Raw genomic sequence first — 21,623 nt, forward strand, 5'->3', positions numbered from 1 at the left:
GTTCTCGTACTATGCATGAACATGTTATTGAAATGACAAACATTGCAGCAAGACTTAAGACATTGGGAATGGATGTGGATGAAAACTTCCTTGTGCAATTTATACTAAATTCATTACCCTCTGAATATGGTCCTTTCCAAATGAACTATACACCATGAAAGACAAATGGAATGTGCATGAATTGCATAGTATGTTAGTTCAAGAGGAAACCAAAATGAGGAGTCAAGGAAATCATTTCATCAATTATGTTAATCATCGAGGAGCTAGAAAGAAAGTAAGTAAGAAACATGACAAGAAAGGGAAGGGACTCTTAAAGATTAATGAGTCATCTTCTTAAATCCACAAGAAGGAACATCATGATAACAGATGTCGTTTTTGTAGAAAGATTGGACATTTCCAAAAGGATTGTCTAAAATGCAAAGATTGGTTTGAAAAGAAGAAGACCACTATTCAAGTGAGAGGTTGACACTCATGCGTGAAAATGGCTATTGTGTAGACCGAACTAGTTGATAGAGAGACAGTTTGCATATACTGTCTAACAACACGAGCAAGCATGCGGTTGAAATTGAAGATATTTGAATTAATTTTTTTAAAGTTCAACGATGGTTGAATATGAATGGTGGATGATAAAGTGGCAGTATAAAAAACTCTTATATTATTAATGTATACATCATTTTCTCCTAAACAATTAGCAAAAATGTAATATTTATGCATTGTCGATATAAAGATTTACCATATTATTCATCGTTCATTTGTATTACTTTATTTGAATAGTTAATAATGATTAAACATAAATACGAATAGTGAATGATGCAATAACAAAATATAAAATTCATATATTATCATTCCCTACGTTTTTCTTTTCTTCTCAATTGGCTATCCATGGCAAACTTTTCTTCATTCACAAACTCATTCATCTGCTGCTACTTTTCTACATCTCTAGCTTAGTTGGTTAACTTAATGTAACTAGACGTGTATATATGAGTAAAAGCTTTTGTACAATATTCAAACTAATTTATTTAGAGATTCTTCGGAATTCCTCCTTCCTTTAATATTTGTGCATTTTGCATCTTATCACTGTTGATTCCACACCATGAATTTATTTGCTTTTCACACAAGGTAAGGTCTTTGAGGTGGTGTTTTGTGTAGACCATATTCAATTAACCCAAACAAGATACTTTTAGATATTTTTTATTTTAAATACTATAATTTAAATTCCATAAAATTAAGCCAACATAAGCCTCGTCAACGTTGCATTTTCTCGTATAATTGAATGCACGCACGCTACATCAATTATTTTCATGGTCTATTAGGTCTTCCCCTTTAGCTAAATTTAAAATATCGTAAACGATCTGACACATATATTTAATAATACAGAGCAAGATATTTCTATATGGAGATGCACTCACAAATCTCTCTCCAATCCTATTATAACTTATCGCCAACATTAATTGTGTTTTTAAACCATAGAATAATAAAAAAAAACCTTCTATCTTAAACCAAAACTTTTGTTTGACAATAAAAAATACTAGATCTCACATGCATTATCATAATCTATACTTTTGGAACCCAATCTACATGTCCCAATAATAATTATGAAAATTTACATCAACATTGTCCATAAAATTAAAGTTAAAACGTGATCTTGTCTCCAACTTTTTCGTCTCTTTGTGCTATTGCTCTGATATTTTCGTGATGAAAATGTGTCCTACCTAGCTTAGAGGTGATTCCATGCAGTTCTCATGTAGGCACCACCGGACCCTGCTTTTTCTCATGGTTCATATCCAAACTAGTGGGAAAATGAGTGTTCCTATTAACTTTGGATATCGCAATATGCAAAATAGAAAAGTTGTATCTTTTCCTAGTAAAAATTATTGAATCCACACACTTGTATATATTATATCATATCGCTTCCTCATTATTGGTTCAACAAAATTAAGATGACGTATTTTGTTACTTTTGCATCATGAAAAATAATGTTTGAAAGTGAAACTCTCATGGGTTCTTTCAATTCAGCATATAAAGGAATTATCATTGTTTTTTTTATAAGCCACTTTTGGATGTCTTACACGTATTATCTTTCCCTCTTGCCAGTGCAACTTATGAGTTTGTCTTTTTGAGCTATTAAATTTGGTTTACGTAAAATATTTTTCTTCACATCTACACAACATATATAAGGTTTTTCTTAACATCTTCTTAGATAAAGAATAGGGATACAAAAAATGAGAATTATTAATATAGGCGTAGAAAAATACAGAAATGCAATAAATATTTTTTGATGATAAATTTCAATTAATTCTTCCATCCTTACCATGTTAAGAAAATCGATATGTTTAACTTTACTATAATATTGGTCTAGTGGTATAAGGCCTCACTACTTCTCCAAAGTTGAGTGTTTGATTTCTGTGAGCAACATTTGTTAAGAGAGATAACTATGAATCTCGAAAGGCTGAATGAATACTTTGGTGGTAAAAAAAATCATAGGTAAATATTTTTATTGAAAGATTATGTTCATAGTTCAATTTCCAAATCAGTGTTGAAACTGACAGTTGCTAGATTAATCTGTCGTTGAATTATTGAAGTTATTTACGTGATTTTCATCTGACATATTGACACTTGTCCTTATCGTATATATTCTGTTGAGATCTGGATCTCGTGACTTTACCTAAATGATAATTTTAATCACTTAAGATTTAAATTTTTATGGTGATTAAAATCTAAACAATCTTGTTTTATGTAACTGTCCAAATCGATGAAAACATCATTCAGTTGATTGTCTTGCCAAGAAGACAACTGAGAAAACACAAGTTCAAATATTCTTTTATTTCAGCTTTATATTCTCTCTACTATTTGTTTCTCCAAATGGATAGGAGTTAATCGAAGTGCTCCACTCAGTATTCCCAAGATGAGGAGAATATAAAAATGGTGATATGGATAAGGGTTTGGGGTGTACGGGAATTATATATCATGGAAATTTCCTCCACTATGGAAATACGAATTCCAATATTTCATTATAGAATATTAAAAAAAATTATTGTACTTAGATATTTCAAGCATCTTAATTGATTTTTTAAGCCAGGGAAACTTTTTTTCCCATTTTAAGGGGATAGTGCTTTTTTTGAGTATATATTCCAGATTTTATATTTTTTTTGACAAATCTATCAATGGAATCCACTCCGAAACATTTTTAAGTCTCCTGATAACCAACAAGATGTTGGTCTAGTAGTATACAGTTCTGATGATCCTTAAGATAGATGATTCAATTCCTGATAGTACCACTTGTTAAGAGGGATGACCACGAACCCAAAAAAGTAATTCATTATCAAAAAAGGTGAGAAAATGTTTGTGGTAGTATAAAAAAACCCTACTATTGGTAGTTATTTTTAGAATTAATTTGGTTTATTACAAAATGATGGATACTCGCAAAAATCATATAATTTTATCTTGATTTTTAAATTGGAAACAAAAGGCTGCTTGTGAAACAAAGCAAAAGTATTTTTTGTATTAAACTACGGACAAAACTCCACCCAATTCAGTTAATTTGTTTAGTGATATCTCTTCTACCAAACACATACAAATAGAGGTGTGATTTGAATCCATACCAATATTGTTAATCATTATTTTTCTTTGTGTATCTATCGCCCTTTACTTGGACCCTCTCAAAGGCCTCACAAGGAGCCCCTCCACCAATCCCACAAAGTTGTTTTTTGCTTTACCAAAAGGAATGATTGACTGTATTTGTACGATGAAATCAAATAGTCGTCTAAAGTATGTAATTTTATGAAAGTTATATCTTCCAAATTATTTTCATATTATATTTGATTTAAAATAGACTCTTCTATATCAAATTAGGGTGAGAATTTAACATGTACATAATGTAAGAAATATGTCTCTTGTGACATGAATGGATATATCATTTCATTGTTTCATGACATAACTCTTGGATGAAGAGTCATCAATGAAATGTTAAGACTCTTGGAAAAGAGCCTATATATAGTGCTTGATGGAAGCACTATACTAACAAGAAAAAGGACCATAAACATTGTCCCTATCTCTGCCCATAAAGATTGTTCTATCAGCCATCACTTAAGGAAGAGCATAGTAAGAACGGGAAGGAGATAGAAAAGTTACTCTATAAACCAAGAACACCAAACAACAACTAAATGGAGGATCGTATCGTCATAGGGAAAGGTTAGTAATCTGTAACTATTCTTATGGATGTGAAAACTATGATTTCTTAAGATCCATTTATACATGACTTCAAATAAAGTTTACACATAAACCATACAACTACGAACCCCGAAAGAGATTAGTTCTTTACTTAGAAAAGTGATAAGATACCGTTAGTAAGACCAAGAAATAAACCATTCAACCAATAATAAGGCAGACATTGTAATTGATTCACAGAAGAGGAGGGCAGTGAATTTTTTTTAATGAAGGCGAGGGGAAAAGAGAACTTATGAGAATTTATTTTCCCTTTTTTTTGGTTAATAGGAGGGGAATTTCCCAAGAAAGACTACACAATAACATTTCTCATGCCTTACAATCAAATAAAATCAATTTCCTACAACTAGTAGATGAAAGCTCCATAAGATAAGTATCCACTTCCAGATTAGCCATTAAATCTACCATTCAATAATTATTTTTGTTATGCCTTTACTCCATGCTGAAGTCATAGCCAAGAAAATTCCTTAGAGAATTCAGTCCATAAGACATTAGAAGTTCCTAGGTTCTTGCTAGAGCCAAATATTCATTTCTCATTATCATTTCTACATACTCCACCATAAACCATGAAGTTAGTAGGAGTCTTCCTAACAGATTTGTCCATATTACATTTGAACCAACTACGAGGAGGTGGTCCCAACCCACCAAAATTTGTCTATACACACGGCTCAAAAGAGAAGGAGGAATAAAACTCATGTTGTTTCAGTTTGCATTTTCCTTAGCCCACCTACTTGCATAGTATAAGATCTGCTCCAAGTTGAAAGTCTCACCTTTGAAGACCATCTTATTTCTCATTTTCCAAATGAACCAAAGTTGTAGGTTTGATTATTATTCATAGTAAGCAAAGCTCAGTTGTCGAGGTTCTCACTTATCCAAACTTTTAAATCTTCATAAAAAGTTTTTGTGATTAAGTAAAGTTATGCAACTCTCCTACATCAGTCTCACACACCTACAGTCACGAAACAAATGTAGCAGGGGTTTTAGTTCACTGGAGCATAAAGGATAGGTTGGATCTTCATCAATATTTAATTTCTATCTACGATAATTCACTCAAACGCCATTATGTATTACACGCCATAGGAAGTTACTAATTTTGTGGGGGTTCATCTCACTTCAAGAGATTCCTCCTAACTGGATAATGAACCACAACATAAGGTTGATGAATAGCTTCATAAACTCATTTAGAAGTGAATTGACCATTACTAGAATAAGCCCAAACACTCCGATCAGAGCCTATAGAAGTTGATGGAGAAGACATTGCCAAAATTTCAGGCAAATATTGATATGAAATTAGATGAATGAAGTCATGGACTTTTCACATTGAATTCCTCTATTCATAATACTCCCCCATAGTGATAACACCATCTTGTACCGTGACTGGTTGTAAAGCAACTTCTCCAAGGGTAACTCCCGAAAATAGCCATTTAACCGTCCACAAATGTGTCATATTCTCATCTTCGATTCTCCATCTCATGCCTTTATTTAGATCCTCCCATATATATCTAATCCCTCTTTTCCCTTTTTTAGTTTGGTAAAATAAGATGGTGGAGAAATAACCTTTATTTTCCTTCCCCTTGTTTTTTTAAAGATGAGAGATGATAAAAAGTCTAAAAATGATATAAAAATAGGTTTTTTTTTTTATTACTACCTCAAAACATTATATACTTGCCAACATTCTTAATTTATAATTATCTGTTTTCCTTATTGGTGCCACAAACTCAGATTTTTCACACGATGATTCTACCTATTTCATCTTAACCCAATAATTAAGTTGTACTATATATTAGTGTTCATCGCTGCTGATAATACCATAGGTCAACAAGTAAAGGCGTTTCCGTTTAAGTAAGGTGCAAAATATTCTCCATGATATATCCTAAGCTTGTTTATCCACCGTTCATTACCTCCTTTATCCCAAAAGGTTAAAATCAGAACCATCAAATGCGATTACACATCGAAAAGGATACACTATAGCTATAGTTACCTAGTGCGAATCTTATAAATTTTATGAACGGAAAAAAAGTATTTCTCAAACTGCAAAAGAAGAGATGAATGAGGGGCAAGTGGGTTCATTAATTCTCCCTACAATATACTTTCCTATAGTGCATTACAGTGCACAATGACAAATTGGGTTGTGTATCTAAGTTGAACTTAATGTAGGTTCTACTTCGTGCGTGTGGAAGATGTTAACAATTATAAAAAATATTGTGAAGAATTTAAAATCTATGTATTATCTGTGCAAAGATTTTAACATTATTAGCACCATTAATTTGTATTACTTTTTATTTGAGAGCCAATAGTGTATAACATATAAATTGTGATATATGATTTATTGATAGTATAAAAATACTTATATTCTAAATATATACATATTAAATCTTTATGTGAAATAAACGCACAATAGGAAGAAAAATCAAATAAGTGTAAGGAAGGTGCGCACGGGACCATAGGACCACACGTATATGTTGTAGGATACTTGCTAAATATAAAGTTGTTTTAGGGATGGGCAGATCATTAAATATTTTGACTAGTTGGGGAATAAATCTTTTATATAAATACTTTTCTTATTAAGCACAATCAATAAAATCTTCTATTTGAATTCTGAACTCACAACTCTACTTATAAGCATATTCTATGAAAGGCAATTTTTATAAGCAACGTCTTTATTTTATTTTATTTGTTGTTTTATAAAATTCAGTTTTATGTAGAACGAAACAATTGATCGACCCATAGAAGTGGTAATACAGGTTACTTGACTCTCGAATTGTTCTGACAAAAATAGCTTGATTTTATTGGGGTTAAAAGAATTCCAATGAAATTTTACTTTTACTTTCTCTGTTCCAAAACTATAGCTGTTTTAGGTTTTTTTTAGCTATTCCAATTATGTGGAAATGCATAGATAATTAAAGAATTATACTTGTATATTTTAATTGCCATTTAGATCATGTTTTTATCTTTAAAATATATTATAAAATAAAATTATCCTCTCCAATAATAAAGACCAATCTGACTTGTTTTTTCCTTCTTTCCTGACTTTTTTTTGACATTGAAGGCATAATAAAATTTGTTTTTTTATTAACCAGTTGTGATGAATCGATGAGTCTATCAAGTAACGGTTACACATTAACGAATTAATAAGATGAAATAAAAAAGGAAATAAATATACACGTTTTACTCAAAATACAATTTTTTTCATCAACTACTAAATTTTTATTTTTTAATTTATGTGTATTAACCTTAAACAACTACTTTTTTTTGGTCTAAAATATTGCACTTTCTTTAGTATCCATGTGGACATACGAATCAATACAAAATGTCTGAACCTTTGAGTACTGTATGATTAGCGACAATGTGATCTAGTTGGTTAACTTAAAATAATATTGTCTTCAACTTAATTGAGATGTCTGCAGAACACATTGTAAAAGCAGGAAAATGAAGTATTTAGTTTGAACTTTTGGGAAAAGTGAGAAGTCTGCAATGCCCTACTGTAATCGGGTTGCAAACCTCACAAATGTCTTCTGAATTTGTCATAATTATTTATATTTCTTAAATAGATCACTTTGTATTTTCAGATTATCACATTTTGGACAAATTATATGGTGCCACCAATTTTCGAAAATTGATCTTAAAAGTAAATACTATCTCTTTTTATTCTTTAAAGCTCTAATTTCTGTTATTAATATGATTGACAAAATTCAAAGGCGTTTTTGGGGAAGGGGTGACGAGAGAAAATGGATACATTGGGTGAGGTGGGTGAAAGTTTGTAGGCCTAAAGAAGAAGGTGGTCTTGGGCTGAAAAACTTATTCCTTTTTAACTTAGCTCTTTTAGGTAAATGGAGATGGCGTTTATTATGTGAGGGGGAGTCTCTTCGGGTAAAAGTTTTAAAATCGAGATATGGAGATGTTTTCTAAGTAGTGGAGGGGTGGTGAATTAGAGTGTTTCAAGAGGGGTTCTTCTTGGTGGAGAGAGTTAGGCAATCTTAGTCAGTCCAGGGAGGGAATAGGTTGTGGTTGGGTAAATGATGGTGTTCGTAGATCTTTAGGATGTGGCTCTTCTATTAAATTTTGGACTGATTTATGGGTGGGGAGAGATACCCTTAAAAATTCCTTTGCAAGATTATTTCATGTGGCTTTAGAAAAAGATGCAACTATTGAATCCTTTGGCGCTTGGAGTAATGGGGTTTGGTCTTGGAGCATTCATTGGAGAAGGAACTTGTTCGTTTGGGAGGAAGAAGAATATGAAGGTCTCCTACGATTCCTACACAATTATACGCCTAAACAACATACTGCTGATTCTTGGACTTGGATTCATGACATAAGTGGGCAATACTCGGTCAGGAGTGCTTACCAATCTTTGCATCATGTGGAAGGAAGTCAGGAGCTTGTTTTCTTCAAGAGGCTTTGGGCTTCTAATGTTCCATCAAAGATGAAATGCTTAGTGTGGAGAATTGTTTTGGATGGGGTACCAACTAAAGTGAACCTTGGTCATAGAGGTGGATTATCTATGCAAGATCCCTTTATTTGTTCTCTTTGTGGTGAGTTAAAGGAAACTACTAGTCACTTGTTTTTTTCTTGTTCAATATCCTATCTTGTTTGACAAAAGCTTTATTCTTGCTTTGGTCTTACATCTATCATTCATAATGATGTAATGACTCTCTTTGCATCTCATGAAAACATGATATGGTTGGAGAAGAAGAAAAAACAGTTATGAGTGACTCTTTGGTTTGTCACAATTTGGACTATTTGGCACATTAGGAACAAAGTTATCTTTGAGAACTTGAGGTTCCAAATAGAGGAGATGGTGGAGCTTATTTTTCTACATTCATGGAACCTTATTATTGTCCGCTTTCCTTTCTTCTCTTACTCTTATGTTGATTGGATGAGACATCTATCAATGTCTTTCTCTTTGTTAATTTCTGGGATTCGGTGGATAGAAGTATCACTTGTTCTCCTAATATTTTATCTATTGATTAATAAAGTTTTCATTGCTGATAAAAAAAAAGTTATGTCATTTGGCTTGACTAATGCGCCAATCAGACTCATGAACCATGCTTTGAAGGAGTTTTTGGGGTATCATATTTGTTGTACCACAAAGTGTGTCACTCCATGTCACACAACTTGTAATTGGTTCAAAAATGTATTCAAGTTAAAAAATTAAAGATTAAATATTTTTCTGATCAATCATTAATAGTAGTCCATTGAGTGATACACTTTTATGGGACATCAAATGTTCACCCATTTTGGGTAAGTTTGTTGTTGTCTATTTTGATAAAATTTTGATCTCTTATACAATGACTCATATTCTCTAGATAACAACAATACAAGTTATGAGTTTGGACTGATGTAAAGGGGTTGGGGTAGAGGGCTATATATTTATGTTATGTAAACCTAATATAACAAAGGAGAAGAATAGTCAAACACAAATCCCCTTATTCTCTAATAATATATAGTGGTAGCCTCTCAACGCTCTCGAGGATGTAGACACAATTGGTTGAGTCTCGTTACCAAATCTCTTGTGTTATTTTCTTTTCTCTATACTCTTTATTATTTGATTGCTCGCTTGTTTCCAACATGATCTATTCTAAAAACTTAGATGAGAGTCTAAGAGTTGTGTTGTTGGTTTTGAGAAAAGAAAAGATACATGACAATTTTGAAAATTGCATTTTTTGTGTTGACCATATAATTTTTCTGGGTTTTATGATAAATATTGATGCGGTTTATTTGGACCAAGAAAAGATTAAGGTCATTAATGATTGGTCCATATTAAAAATCGTGACCTAAGTGAGGAACTTCCACGGTTTGGCAAATTTTAAGAACTCATTATAATTAAACCAAGTTAATTAATAATTTTAGTGGGGGGTTATTCTTTCAGTTTCTTAGTTGTTTCTATTTCCAAATAATTTAGGTTTAGTTACAAATATCAAGATCCTCTAAAAATAAGTGTTATATAATAATTCCTTTAAACAAAAAATAATAATGAATAAATTCAGTTGACCTTATTCATCCTCAAGTTCATAGTTGTTTCTAGTCCAAAAATTGAAGTTATAGTTATGCATATCAAGTCACTTAATTAGAAGTCGTCCTTATTGATACAATGGTTGGATTAATGAAGCTTGAACCTACTACTTCAGACGAGATACTAAAATCTTATACCATTAGTTCAAGGTTATGCACATTATAGATAGACTTGTTCATACGTACAAGTAAGGTCTTGTCTATGGTCTGTTTTATGACAAGAAAAGATGTACATTAATTTATGCACATTTATATGGTTAATATCAAGTCTTCTAGTCTTGAGGTCAAGTTTATCCTCTGTATGATTAAGCATCCTTATGCTCCTTCAATACGATTCTTATGCTTATTGCAAAAACAAAAAAGACTTTTAGTTAGAAATCATCTGTGTTAATTATCCATTTGAGGTAACATATGGTCCTGACTCCTGAGAAGCAAAGTAAATTAGACGGAGGTAGCTGATATCAAACACCAAAATAATTCGAAGATGTAATTAGTTACATCATTCTCCACACATTCAACCTTTTTTTGTGGCTGGCTGCCCAATTATCAAGACAGAACACGTTTATTATTATAATATTGACATAAAGTGTAGCACAATTCATTTGCATTTCCCTAACCAGAGTTTCCTAAGTGGACCCGGAATCCTTATGTAAATAATAACAAAAAAATAATAATAACAACAAAGGTAATAGTGATAATTGATTAAAACCGTATCATTTTTATGGTAAAGGGTGTCTTTACTTTGAAGAGGTAGAGGAGTCATAGGTATATTCCTGACCCTTAGGAAAGGGAATGAGGCAAAGGCAATACAAGTTCATATTGTAACCAATTAATCCCACTTGGAACTCAAAGTATGAGTTGTAAGGCTTAAAAACAATTTGGTGGGTGACACATCATAAAGATAAAATGGTAGGGCCATGGTAGTTTTGTGAATTTATACCGTCAATGGTACTAGATTTACACTAGTTTACCTTGAGAGATGGCATCCAAGTTGAAGAGATTTAAACCAAAATAAGGTTATAGGGCAATAAGGGTAAGAAGGTGTGTTTGGATAGTGTGTTAAAGTAAATGGCGTTTGGGAGGAACAACTGGAAAGTGGGTCTAATAAAGCTATAGTGTGATGTTTGCATTCCCGTTTGCAACTTGACCGGCCTTACCTTCTCTTTTGTGCCCTATATAAAGGTTCCCTCCATCCATATATTGATTCGTGAAATTTAGAGTGAGAAAGAGAGAGAGAGAGATATTTATAGCTTAATCACTTTGAGAGTGAGGCACATTAAGAGAAAGAGAGAACTATTTCCTAAAGTTTCAATTAGATTCAAGAGATGGCCATGAACCGCGAGTCTTGGGCTTTTGTTTTCGGCCTTATAGGTAGATATTATTAGTTAACTATAGAGTCATGTTTGATCGTTTTTTTCATTAGCGTTAGGTTGTTAATACCTTTGATTTTAATCCATGGAATTATTTTCTCCCCAATGGAATTATCTTAGCCTCTTTTCTCGTCTAAGTTTTTAATTTAATTTTATTATTTTTTACAAGAGCTTTCACATACAATTGGGTATTCTCTTTGAGCAAAACGCAATATTATTTATCATTTTATTACTATAGTAGCTTGCATGCAAACTGCATGGCATTTTCCTAATTCCAACCCTAATGCATGTCATGAAAATTGAGTTTATCAATTTCAATCATGCAATAGTAATCAAGAAATCAATTCAAGCATGCAAGGATAAATAAAAGTAGTGGTTAGAGATAATTTGTTCACAAATGCTAATGGATCTTTTTCCTATTGCTTTTATAGGCAACATCATCTCCTTTATGGTGTTCCTTAGTCCAATGTAAGTGATAACTCTTTTTGCTTTACCCTACTCCTGGCTATTAATAATTCAATGAGCATGCTATATTAGTTATCCATTGAAGTACTTTACTTACCAACATCATGAATATTTTTGTGCAGCCCAACTTTTTACCAAATCTACAAGAAGAAAACTTCTGAAGGGTACCAATCACTTCCATATGTTGTTGCACTCCTCAGTGCAATGCTTTGGATTTACTATGCATTGGTTAAAAAGGAAGCAGCCCTTCTTCTAATCACCATTAACACCTTTGGAATTGTTGTTGAGACTTCTTATCTCGCACTCTTTCTATTTTATGCATCAAAGAAGGCTAGGGTATTAATCTTATAACTCTCCCAATTCATATTTTTCTTTATTTTCCATTTAATGTTTTCCTTGAAAGATTTATTTCTTATTTTTACTTATAGTAACATTTTTTTATTTATTATCATAGCTTTCCACCATCAAGCTTCTTCTCTTGTTGAATGTGTTTGGGTATGGAGCCATGCTTCTAGCAACTCTCTACTTGTCCAAGGGAACAAAGCGTCTCGCTATTATAGGATGGATTTGCCTTGTTTTCAATATAAGTGTATTTGCTGCACCTCTCTTCATCATGGTGAGATTTTAATAATTAAAATCTAGCTTATTATCTGTTCACACACTTTGCTGTAGAGAATTTTTCAAAATAAATAACTCCTTATATGGTAAATGCTTTCAGAAAAAAGTCATAACGACGAGGAGCGTGGAATACATGCCATTTACTTTGTCCTTCTTTTTAACCATCAACGCTGTTATGTGGTTCTTCTATGGTCTTTTCCTCAGGGACTACTACATTGCTGTAAGTTCAATACTACATACTAAAGAGTGTAATATCTATACACTTTCGCTATAAAGATTTATACACATTTATTTGCATTACATTTTTTAAGAATTTGTAATGATTAAAAATAAATTGTAGATATAAAATAACAGTGTATATACTCCTGTTAGTACTGGATACATTTTTTCTCTATACTAAAACTGCTAGTAACATTATTATATATTAATGCTTGACTTTCTCACTTTTGCCTATTTTTTCGGTAATTTTACTTAATATATGTGATAGTATGGAGTCAATTATAGAAAATTTAAATGGTAGCGTCGCACCATAAATTATAAATAAATATGTGCGCGCTCCATTAATTTTGAGCTCCCATGAAAAGAAAACCAAAGTGCATTGTGGGACCCCATGTTCCTAGGTTAGTACATTATTTAAAAGCTTTAGATCTAGGATAGGATAACTGGGATTATTTAATTTGATTCCTTTCTTTTTCTGGGTAAAAAGAAGTACAATCATTAATTTGAACTTTTAGGATTCATTATTGTTCACATTTTGATGATGCAGCTCCCAAATACACTTGGGTTTCTATTCGGCATAGTTCAGATGGTGCTATATTTGATGTACAGAAATGCTACACCAGTGGCACTAGAGAATCCAATGAAGGTTCAAGAATTGAATGGCCATATCGTTGATGTTGTGAAGGGACAAGATGGTGCTAGAGGCGGTGATATTAGCAAAGTTTGATTTCATCAATGAGAATATGAATATGGAAAAAAACATGGGATTGATGACCAAGAAAGAAAACTTAACCTAAAAGTTCAGTCACATTATCTCACTCATATAAACTGTCTTTGGTATAAGTGTTAGGTTTTTATTAATGTAAAGGTGTGGTTTCAATTTGCCTGTACGAGTACCTTTAATCAAGCAAATCAATTATATTATATAAGGCATAGCAACTTTACCCAATCTTTGGCCATATTACTCTCATATGTAATGCTACAAATACAATCACCAATCCTAAGCTTCAAAAAATCAGGGTCATCATGGAAAAACTTCTGGAAATAATTATTTCATCTTTCCTTAATATTATTGTCATTCACTTAGAGTTTTTTTATCATCATCTTTAATACATTTCACTTAGTCTAAGTCTATTGTCTTTCTTTCTCTACCCTTTATAAGCCTATAAAAACTTATTCCCTTCCATTGATACTTAGAAGTTTGTACTCATCATATATTATGCCTCTCGCGTTGCTCGTGGTTTGCTTGATGCATTTCTTAACTATTTTGTATTTTTCTGAACATTCAATTCTTTACTCTTTGGTTGAAAGTATCTAGATTCACCTAGCTTCTCCTTTGCTATCTTCTTTATTCCTTTGGCCATTTTATCATACATTTTATTGGCACTTTCTTGTGCCCCCAAACCTTCCTCCAATATCCTTTTTTAAAAGCTCGATCAATTTTCACAACTTGATTTTTGAGACTTTATCTTGGTCTTTTTCTCTCCACTCTATTCTAAACATATATTCATAATCAAAACTCTATATTTGGTCACCAACACTCTCTCGATTATGCTTTATATTCCAAATAAAACTTTTTATTTAATTTCCTTACAAGAAAGAAATCAACTAAAGAACATGTCAATCTCAACCTTAGTATCGATCCCACTTCTTTAAACAAGGGTTGAATATTTTAAAATCAAATGCTACTAATGAGATATTAAATTCTCCTCTCTCTAGTGTATCCCTCACTCAAACTCAGGTAATTCACTTTGGTTGTATATGTATCTATATTCAATAAATGAAAATTTATTATTTTAGTAACTTTGGAATATCCTAATAGCGCGCATACACTAGTGTTTTAGTTTTTAATTATGAATGTGCACTTTCTATGAAATTCCAATTTAATCATCATTATCCCAGTCTCATATTAAATGGGGAATTATTAAAAATCAAACCATCCTAGTTAATGTTTATATCAGCATATAGAAGGAAAGGGGTACTCTTTGCTTCAAAAAATATTATATTCCCTTATTATTTATTTTCATAAATTATTATTTTTGTTCAGTAATGAAATTCAATAAAAATAAAATTCAAAATTAAGGAGAACATGTAGTACTCATATCCACAAATTATTTAAACATTATAACCAAAAATACAATTAAACATATGTATTTAAGATACTGGATGTGTTTATTTTTTCATGCACTGAATATGATGTGTAAAAGGAGATTATAAAAGTTATAATAAAACTCTCCTTTACTTTTCATATTCATAAATAGTAGACATGGGGCAGATAAAGCCCTACTTAAAGTTCTAATGAATAAAGATTGTATATCTATAATGGTGGTGGCATTGTTCCATGTTCTAGACAAAAACACCCGACATTGATTATAGGCAATAAATCTATAGTCTTGTCCAATTCTGTTCAATCATAAAAAGGGAAGGCGTTAAAATAAATCGTTGCCAATAATTAGGGGAATTACAAAGCCTGCGGATAAGAATGCCAAAGCTATTAAGATTGTTTCTTAATTTAATTTTAATTACATTTGCTCAAAATATCAACTCCACCAAGCTATATGTATGTATATAATTAAGTACTAGCGTGTTGACATGCACTCTCGTGCCTGTCAATCCGTTTTCTTATCATTTGTAATGTATAGTTTGTATTTTATAAATTTAATTATAATTTTTTAATTTATGGTTGAATTTATTCAATTGGTCTAATATTCAATTTTTTAAATACACTATTAAAATAAGAAGATAATAAGGATAAAATAAGAAAATAATATTATATGGTTTTTTTGGTATAAATAAAAAGATATTGAGGGCAAAATAGGAAAACACAAATTACACCATGATGGGTGATTATTTTGTGTTTTCCCTTTATTAATAGTATAGATATTGTATAGGGCAAAATCAAAACAGAATAAAATTGATAATGAAACGTAAAAATGAATTGATCAAGGCCAAAGGAACCAGGTATTGTACTTTAAAAAAAAAAAAAAAGACACCCCCTATTTTTTCACTATTGTCTCATGTTACCAGGTATTGTACTTTACTATATGTTCTCACTGAAATAGTAACTGTTCTGGATAGTGATATAGTGTTTGGGCAATTAACTACCCACGTACATTAGGTTCATGTGCACACCATGCATACATTATTACCAATTTTTTAAAAATTAATAAATATTTTTTCTTAAATTATCCAAGGGGAATAAGATATTTTGTATTAAATATCCTGAAACTAGTGATTTATGTTACCCCAACATATCATGTTTCGTGGTAGCCTCTATTGCAAGGTAGATACAATGAATGTCTCAAAATTAAAGGTACATAGAGGGACAAAACAGAAGACGAAGTTGGCTTTGTATTTTCTTTTTAAATTTCTTTCTATCAATTCTCAATGGGAAAGGTTAAACCTTTTGTGTACGTTTTGTAAATTCATGTATGCTTTTTATTTAAATGTCACCTTCTAGTCTAGACCCGAAAATTAGGCAAGGATTTGTTTCAAATTAAAAGATCATTTTTTTGGGACCATTATTGTTAATTCATGAATTTAATTTCGTTTATAAAGGGAAACGGCTGGCAGAGAAAAATATAAGATAAAATGCACTAACAAAACGTGAAACAAAATAATGGCCACAAACAAAGAGAGAAAGATAATGCAAAAAAAAAAGTATGACTATGCGTCTTCCTTAAGATAAGGATTTGAGCTTGAGGGCTTTAAGCAAATGAGTGAGCCAAGGTTCTTGACTTGCTCTAAAAGTTGCTTATGATTGTGTTGAATGATAACGTTTCCATGCACAATACATGTTTGGGTGGTTCCTCTGCTCGTTCCTACAAGAAGATTTGGTAGCATGCAAGATAAGAGTGATGTAATAAACCACTTATTGGGTGCTACCTTTAAAGCCCCCTCAAACCCCATTACGATATTTGTCAACTACCAAACACTGTCTTCTATTTAATAAAAATATCTGCCTTATAAAAAATATTTATAACAAAATATCTATCCATGTTGTTGTTTTTTTGTAAAAAATGCATATCCATTATTTTTAACAAATAAAAAATGAGGGCACCATTTTTTCTTAAAATTTCCCTCTTCTAATTTCCATAAAAAATATTATCAAGTATGTTTTAATGTACAAATTAAAGTTCTTATAAAAAGCTTAAAAACTAGTTTTTTTGTAAAAAAAACATTGTTGATCCTCTTTGCATTGTTCCATTATTATTTGTACAAAAATTTGATAACATTTTATAATAGATACATTTTAATTTATTTATCATTCATCTCTAAAAATATATGTGGACATTGAGTTAAAAGGATAAATATATTTTTTCATATAATATTTTTTTTGATCAGCAATGAAAATATTATTAATCAAGAGATAAAGAAATTAGGAGAACAAGTGGTACTCCTATCCACATAATCTCTAAATTAATAAAGTGAGAGACAATTTGATGGGTGTCTCACCCAATCAACAAGTGAATAAGAAAAAAGAGGAAAGCGAACATTGAGAATGCTCCAAGAGTGCATAAAATTAAGCTTCATCACCTCTTCTACTTGAAACATCTTATTATCAAAAATAGTTTTGTTCCTAATTTGTCAAATAGTCCAAATTGTGACAAACCAAAGTGTCATCCACCATTTTTGTTTCTTAGTCTCCAACCATATAGCACTTTCATGGATTGCAAAAGAAGACATGACGTCATAATGAATAATGGAGGGTAGCCCAAAGCAAGAATAGAGTTGTTGCCAAACATGATAAGATACAGAACAAGAGAAGAACAAATGACTAGTAGATTCCTCCCCCTTACCACAAAGAGAGCAAAGAAGGGTGTCGTGAGCAATTAGCCCACTTCTACGAGAAAAGTTCACTCTAGTTGGTAACCCATCCAAGGCAATTTTCCACACTAGGCATTTCTTCTTTGTCGGAGCATTACAAGCCCATAGTCTTTTGAAGAAGGCAAGACCACAACTTCCATCCACTTTTTGTAGAATTTGATAAGCATTCCTAACTGAGTATTTTCCATTTGTATCATGAATCCAATTCCAAGAGTCATCAGAGTGTTGTTTAGGCACAATTCCATGGAGTTGTCTAAGGAGTTCTTCAAAATTCTTCATCTCCCATGAGAATAAGTTTCTTCTCCATCTCAAAATCCACGACCAAACCCCGTTATTCCATGCACCCAAAGAAATAACAGTTGCCTCTTTGTCCAAAGCCACCTGAAATAATATGGGAAAAGAACTTTTGAGAGTATCACTCCCCACCCATAAATCACTCCAGGATTTTATAGAAGAGCCACAACCTAAAGACTTACGGATACCGTCATTTATCCAACCACAATCTATTCCTTCTCTGTTTTGACTAAGATTTCCTAATTCTCTCCACCAAGCAGAACCCCTCCTAAAGTATTCTAAGCCACCATCCCCAGTAAACCTTAAAAACCCATCACCATGCCTCAACTTTAACACTTTCACCCATATTTAATGTGTTAACTAATAATATTCTTGAATCATATGAATAAGGAACTATTTTTTTTCTTTGAAATGAGTTATTACCTCTCTTTTTCAAAAATCTCTAACATTATATAATACACAAGAAGTACTGGATTAAACTAATTCTACAAGTATACCTTCACATATTTAATTAAACTAATTCTACAAGTATATCTTCACATATTTAATTAAACTAATTCTACAAGTATATCTTCACATATTTAATTAAACTAATTCTACAAGTATATCTTCACATATTTAATTAAACTAATTCTACAAGTATATCTTCACATATTTAATGTATATAAAACATCACTATGCTTTTTCTGATTTTATCCATAGGTCGATATCATAAAATTATCATCGTTCATTACATGGGCATGCGTGGGGTACCAATTCGGCCTGTCAGATTTGATTCCATTTCTTTAATTTGCTTTAATTTATTTATTGTGGCTTTTTTGGTTTATTTTTTATGATTCATTTCAACTCATGGCCAATGATTGTCCCATAATGATGTCCTACATATAAATGATTTGGTTTATTTGAAATCAATGAAGGGGCTCTCTTCCATGTGTAATGCATCAACTTTATGGTGGACCTTGCTTAGTTCATTCTTTAATTCAATCATATCTTACTCTCCCTACCTTTTCTTGTCTTTATTACTCTTTTCCCTGTTTTGAACGTTTCCTCCACTTCCAGTTACGGTGGCTCAAAACTCGTCTTAATACGTGTTTTTTTCAACCCTATCATTTTGTGCCACTTGAATAATTAAGATACCACACTCAAATAAATCACTCTTAAAATATATATATGTGCTACTATAGGATCGGTTCTCTCATATGCTCCTATATAATTAACCAAATTATTGAAATCTTATTTCTCTTCTTAATCCTCCTATTACATGTCTTATCGTATTAAAAGTAAACTACTATAGATTGGGCATACCATGACACAACCCACTAAATGATGTTGATCCTTAACTTTTTTCATTGGGTATCAGTATAGTGCTAATTTTGAGTAAACTACAATAATCTCTCGTATGTATATTTTAATTCCATAAATATCGTGTTATTTTAGATTCACAAACTCGAGTAGTGCCAAAAAAAATAGAGAGAAAATTAACCTCAAAAATAGAAATAAGAGTAATTTAAATTGTAAATTACCAATTGGGTGCATAAGGATGATTTTCACTCTGAAACTCAAGAACTTTTTTTAATAGACAAATGTTAGTATGTTGATATTTTATTATGGATGTGACCACCCCAGAACTCAGGAATACACTTCCATCTTCATCATTCTCCAATCTTCCCTCTCCTCTTATAAGGACTCAAACTTCTCCTCTTAAGCACCCAAAAAAAAGGATCTTAATGCACTGTATTACAAATCAATTTTAGGCCTGGCCCTATTTTCAAAAGTAAAGTGTTTATCAATTAAGAAGTCTTATTCACGTGTACTTATATTACTTAAATTACCAAATAAGAGAATGTTTTTTTTCAGCTAGTACGTACTATAAGTGTAAGGGGGAATGGGATCCTCTGCCCCTTGTTTTTTCTTCTGATGGTGTTCCAGAATTAATATTTACCAATAAATAAAAAATAATATTTTAATTTAATTTTAAAAAATAATTCATTAAATCCAAATGTCTATATATAAGTGGGTGAGATAGGATTGGAAACCAAGTTAGGACAGGTGAATAAGTGATCCACATCACGTTAAGGGGTGATGGGTTAGTTTATGGTATAGGGGTGCTAGTTGGCTACTGTGTTGAAGTGCTGTATTTTGTTGTTAATGTTTGTTGGGGGATCTTAACTTGTTATAACGTGTACCTACGGTACTCTTTGTTCAATAAAACTCTTTATTGATAAAAAAAATTACCAAATCAAAATACATATGCTACTTCATACTTGAATGCGTGCATGGAACAAAGTAGAACCCAAAATATAAAACTATTAATGTCAAAATATGATTTTAAAATTTTGATTTTATTTTGTGTAATAGAAATAATATATTATTCGTCTCTAAAATGATTTCTCACGTGAGAGTGAAAGTCAATTGAATATTCGAAAAAAGTGGTAGATTTCATGTCTTTTAGATCCGAGAGAAAATAAATAGATGGGGCTGGTATGGTATATTTTTTTGGGTACTATCGAGAGTATCATTTCACCTCTTTGGGTAAGGAACTAATTTTTGTTGGATTTCGTGTTTGTCTCATCCAACAAGTGTCACTTTCAAGAATCGAACACTCGATCCTAACTATCTAATAAGCCTTATACAGCTAGACGAATGCATTGTTGGTGACTGATATGGTATATTGATATCAAGTAGTCAATTCAATCCGTAGAGGAAAAAAACATGAACAAATTAATATGCTTGGATTTTCTCATTCTCTCATTTTCTTCTTCCCTCTCCTCTCCCCTTTTAAGGAACAAAAACTAGGCAAATTTATTATACGGATGCACTTTGATTGAAGCATTAAAAAATAATATATTTTGGAAAGTCGTGGATATGATTATCGATTTCTGAAGAACTCGTGAATGGAGAAAACGAGTTTCATTTATTTTATTTTACCAACACAAAACTCGTACGTAAGGTTGACGAGTTTTGTTTTTTTTTTTTATAATCGTGGACAGGATCCACGTTTTTAAAGAATTCTAATTTTTTCCCAAGATTTTATTCTTTAAATTTTTTGTAGAATTATTTCCTCTTCGTAATAGATTACTAAAACTGAAACACCATAAACAAAAGAAAAGATTGATTACTGCAAGTGAAACATCATCCAAAATATAATATTATCTTCCTTACTGTTTTTTTATTAAATCACATTTCTTCATATTTACTCAAAGTGATGAAACTCCTATGGTAGGAGAGGTGTTACCATAGTGCAATGCACAAAAAATAAAGCATTATAATTCTAAGCATAAAAAATTCAAAGAAGGTAAGAAAACTTATCAAAGTTCAATTGAGTTTCTCCACGATTCTATAAAATAAAATAAAAACTAAACTCGTCAACCTCATGTACGAGTTTTGTGTGGGTAAAAGAAAATAAATGAAACTCGTTTTCTCCATTCACGAGTTTTTTAGAAATCGGCAACCAAATCCACAACTTTTCAAAATATACACCAAATCTGTTAATAATTTAAAAAGTACCTAAGACTGTAATACTTCAGTCAAAGTGCACCTGTATATTAAATTTGCCACCAAAACTGCCCAAAAAAAATAACAGACAGATCTTAT

General features: G+C 31.6%; 1 protein-coding gene across 1 annotated transcript; it reads left to right on the plus strand.

Annotated features, from left to right (window-relative positions):
* LOC109363042 (bidirectional sugar transporter SWEET10-like) lies at nucleotides 11,426–13,852 on the plus strand. Its single transcript, XM_019609209.1, has 6 exons — nucleotides 11,426–11,607; nucleotides 12,038–12,074; nucleotides 12,194–12,407; nucleotides 12,526–12,687; nucleotides 12,790–12,909; nucleotides 13,456–13,852. Exons 1-6 carry the CDS (start codon nucleotides 11,562–11,564, stop codon nucleotides 13,633–13,635), a joined length of 759 nt encoding a protein of 252 aa, XP_019464754.1. The 5' UTR covers nucleotides 11,426–11,561; the 3' UTR covers nucleotides 13,636–13,852.

This window comes from Lupinus angustifolius, chromosome LG12 (assembly GCF_001865875.1).
Source record: "Lupinus angustifolius cultivar Tanjil chromosome LG12, LupAngTanjil_v1.0, whole genome shotgun sequence".
In the NCBI taxonomy this organism is placed as follows: Eukaryota; Viridiplantae; Streptophyta; class Magnoliopsida; order Fabales; family Fabaceae; genus Lupinus; species Lupinus angustifolius.

Excerpts from the sequence above, each read along its gene's own strand:
- LOC109363042 (XM_019609209.1), top strand. The coding sequence starts at position 11,562 with ATGGCCATGAACCGCGAGTCTTGGGCTTTTGTTTTCGGCCTTATAG. Across the intron at positions 11,608-12,037 it reads TTTTGTTTTCGGCCTTATAG|GCAACATCATCTCCTTTATG; the intron begins GTAGATATTATT and ends TTGCTTTTATAG. Across the intron at positions 12,408-12,525 it reads ATGCATCAAAGAAGGCTAGG|CTTTCCACCATCAAGCTTCT; the intron begins GTATTAATCTTA and ends TTATTATCATAG.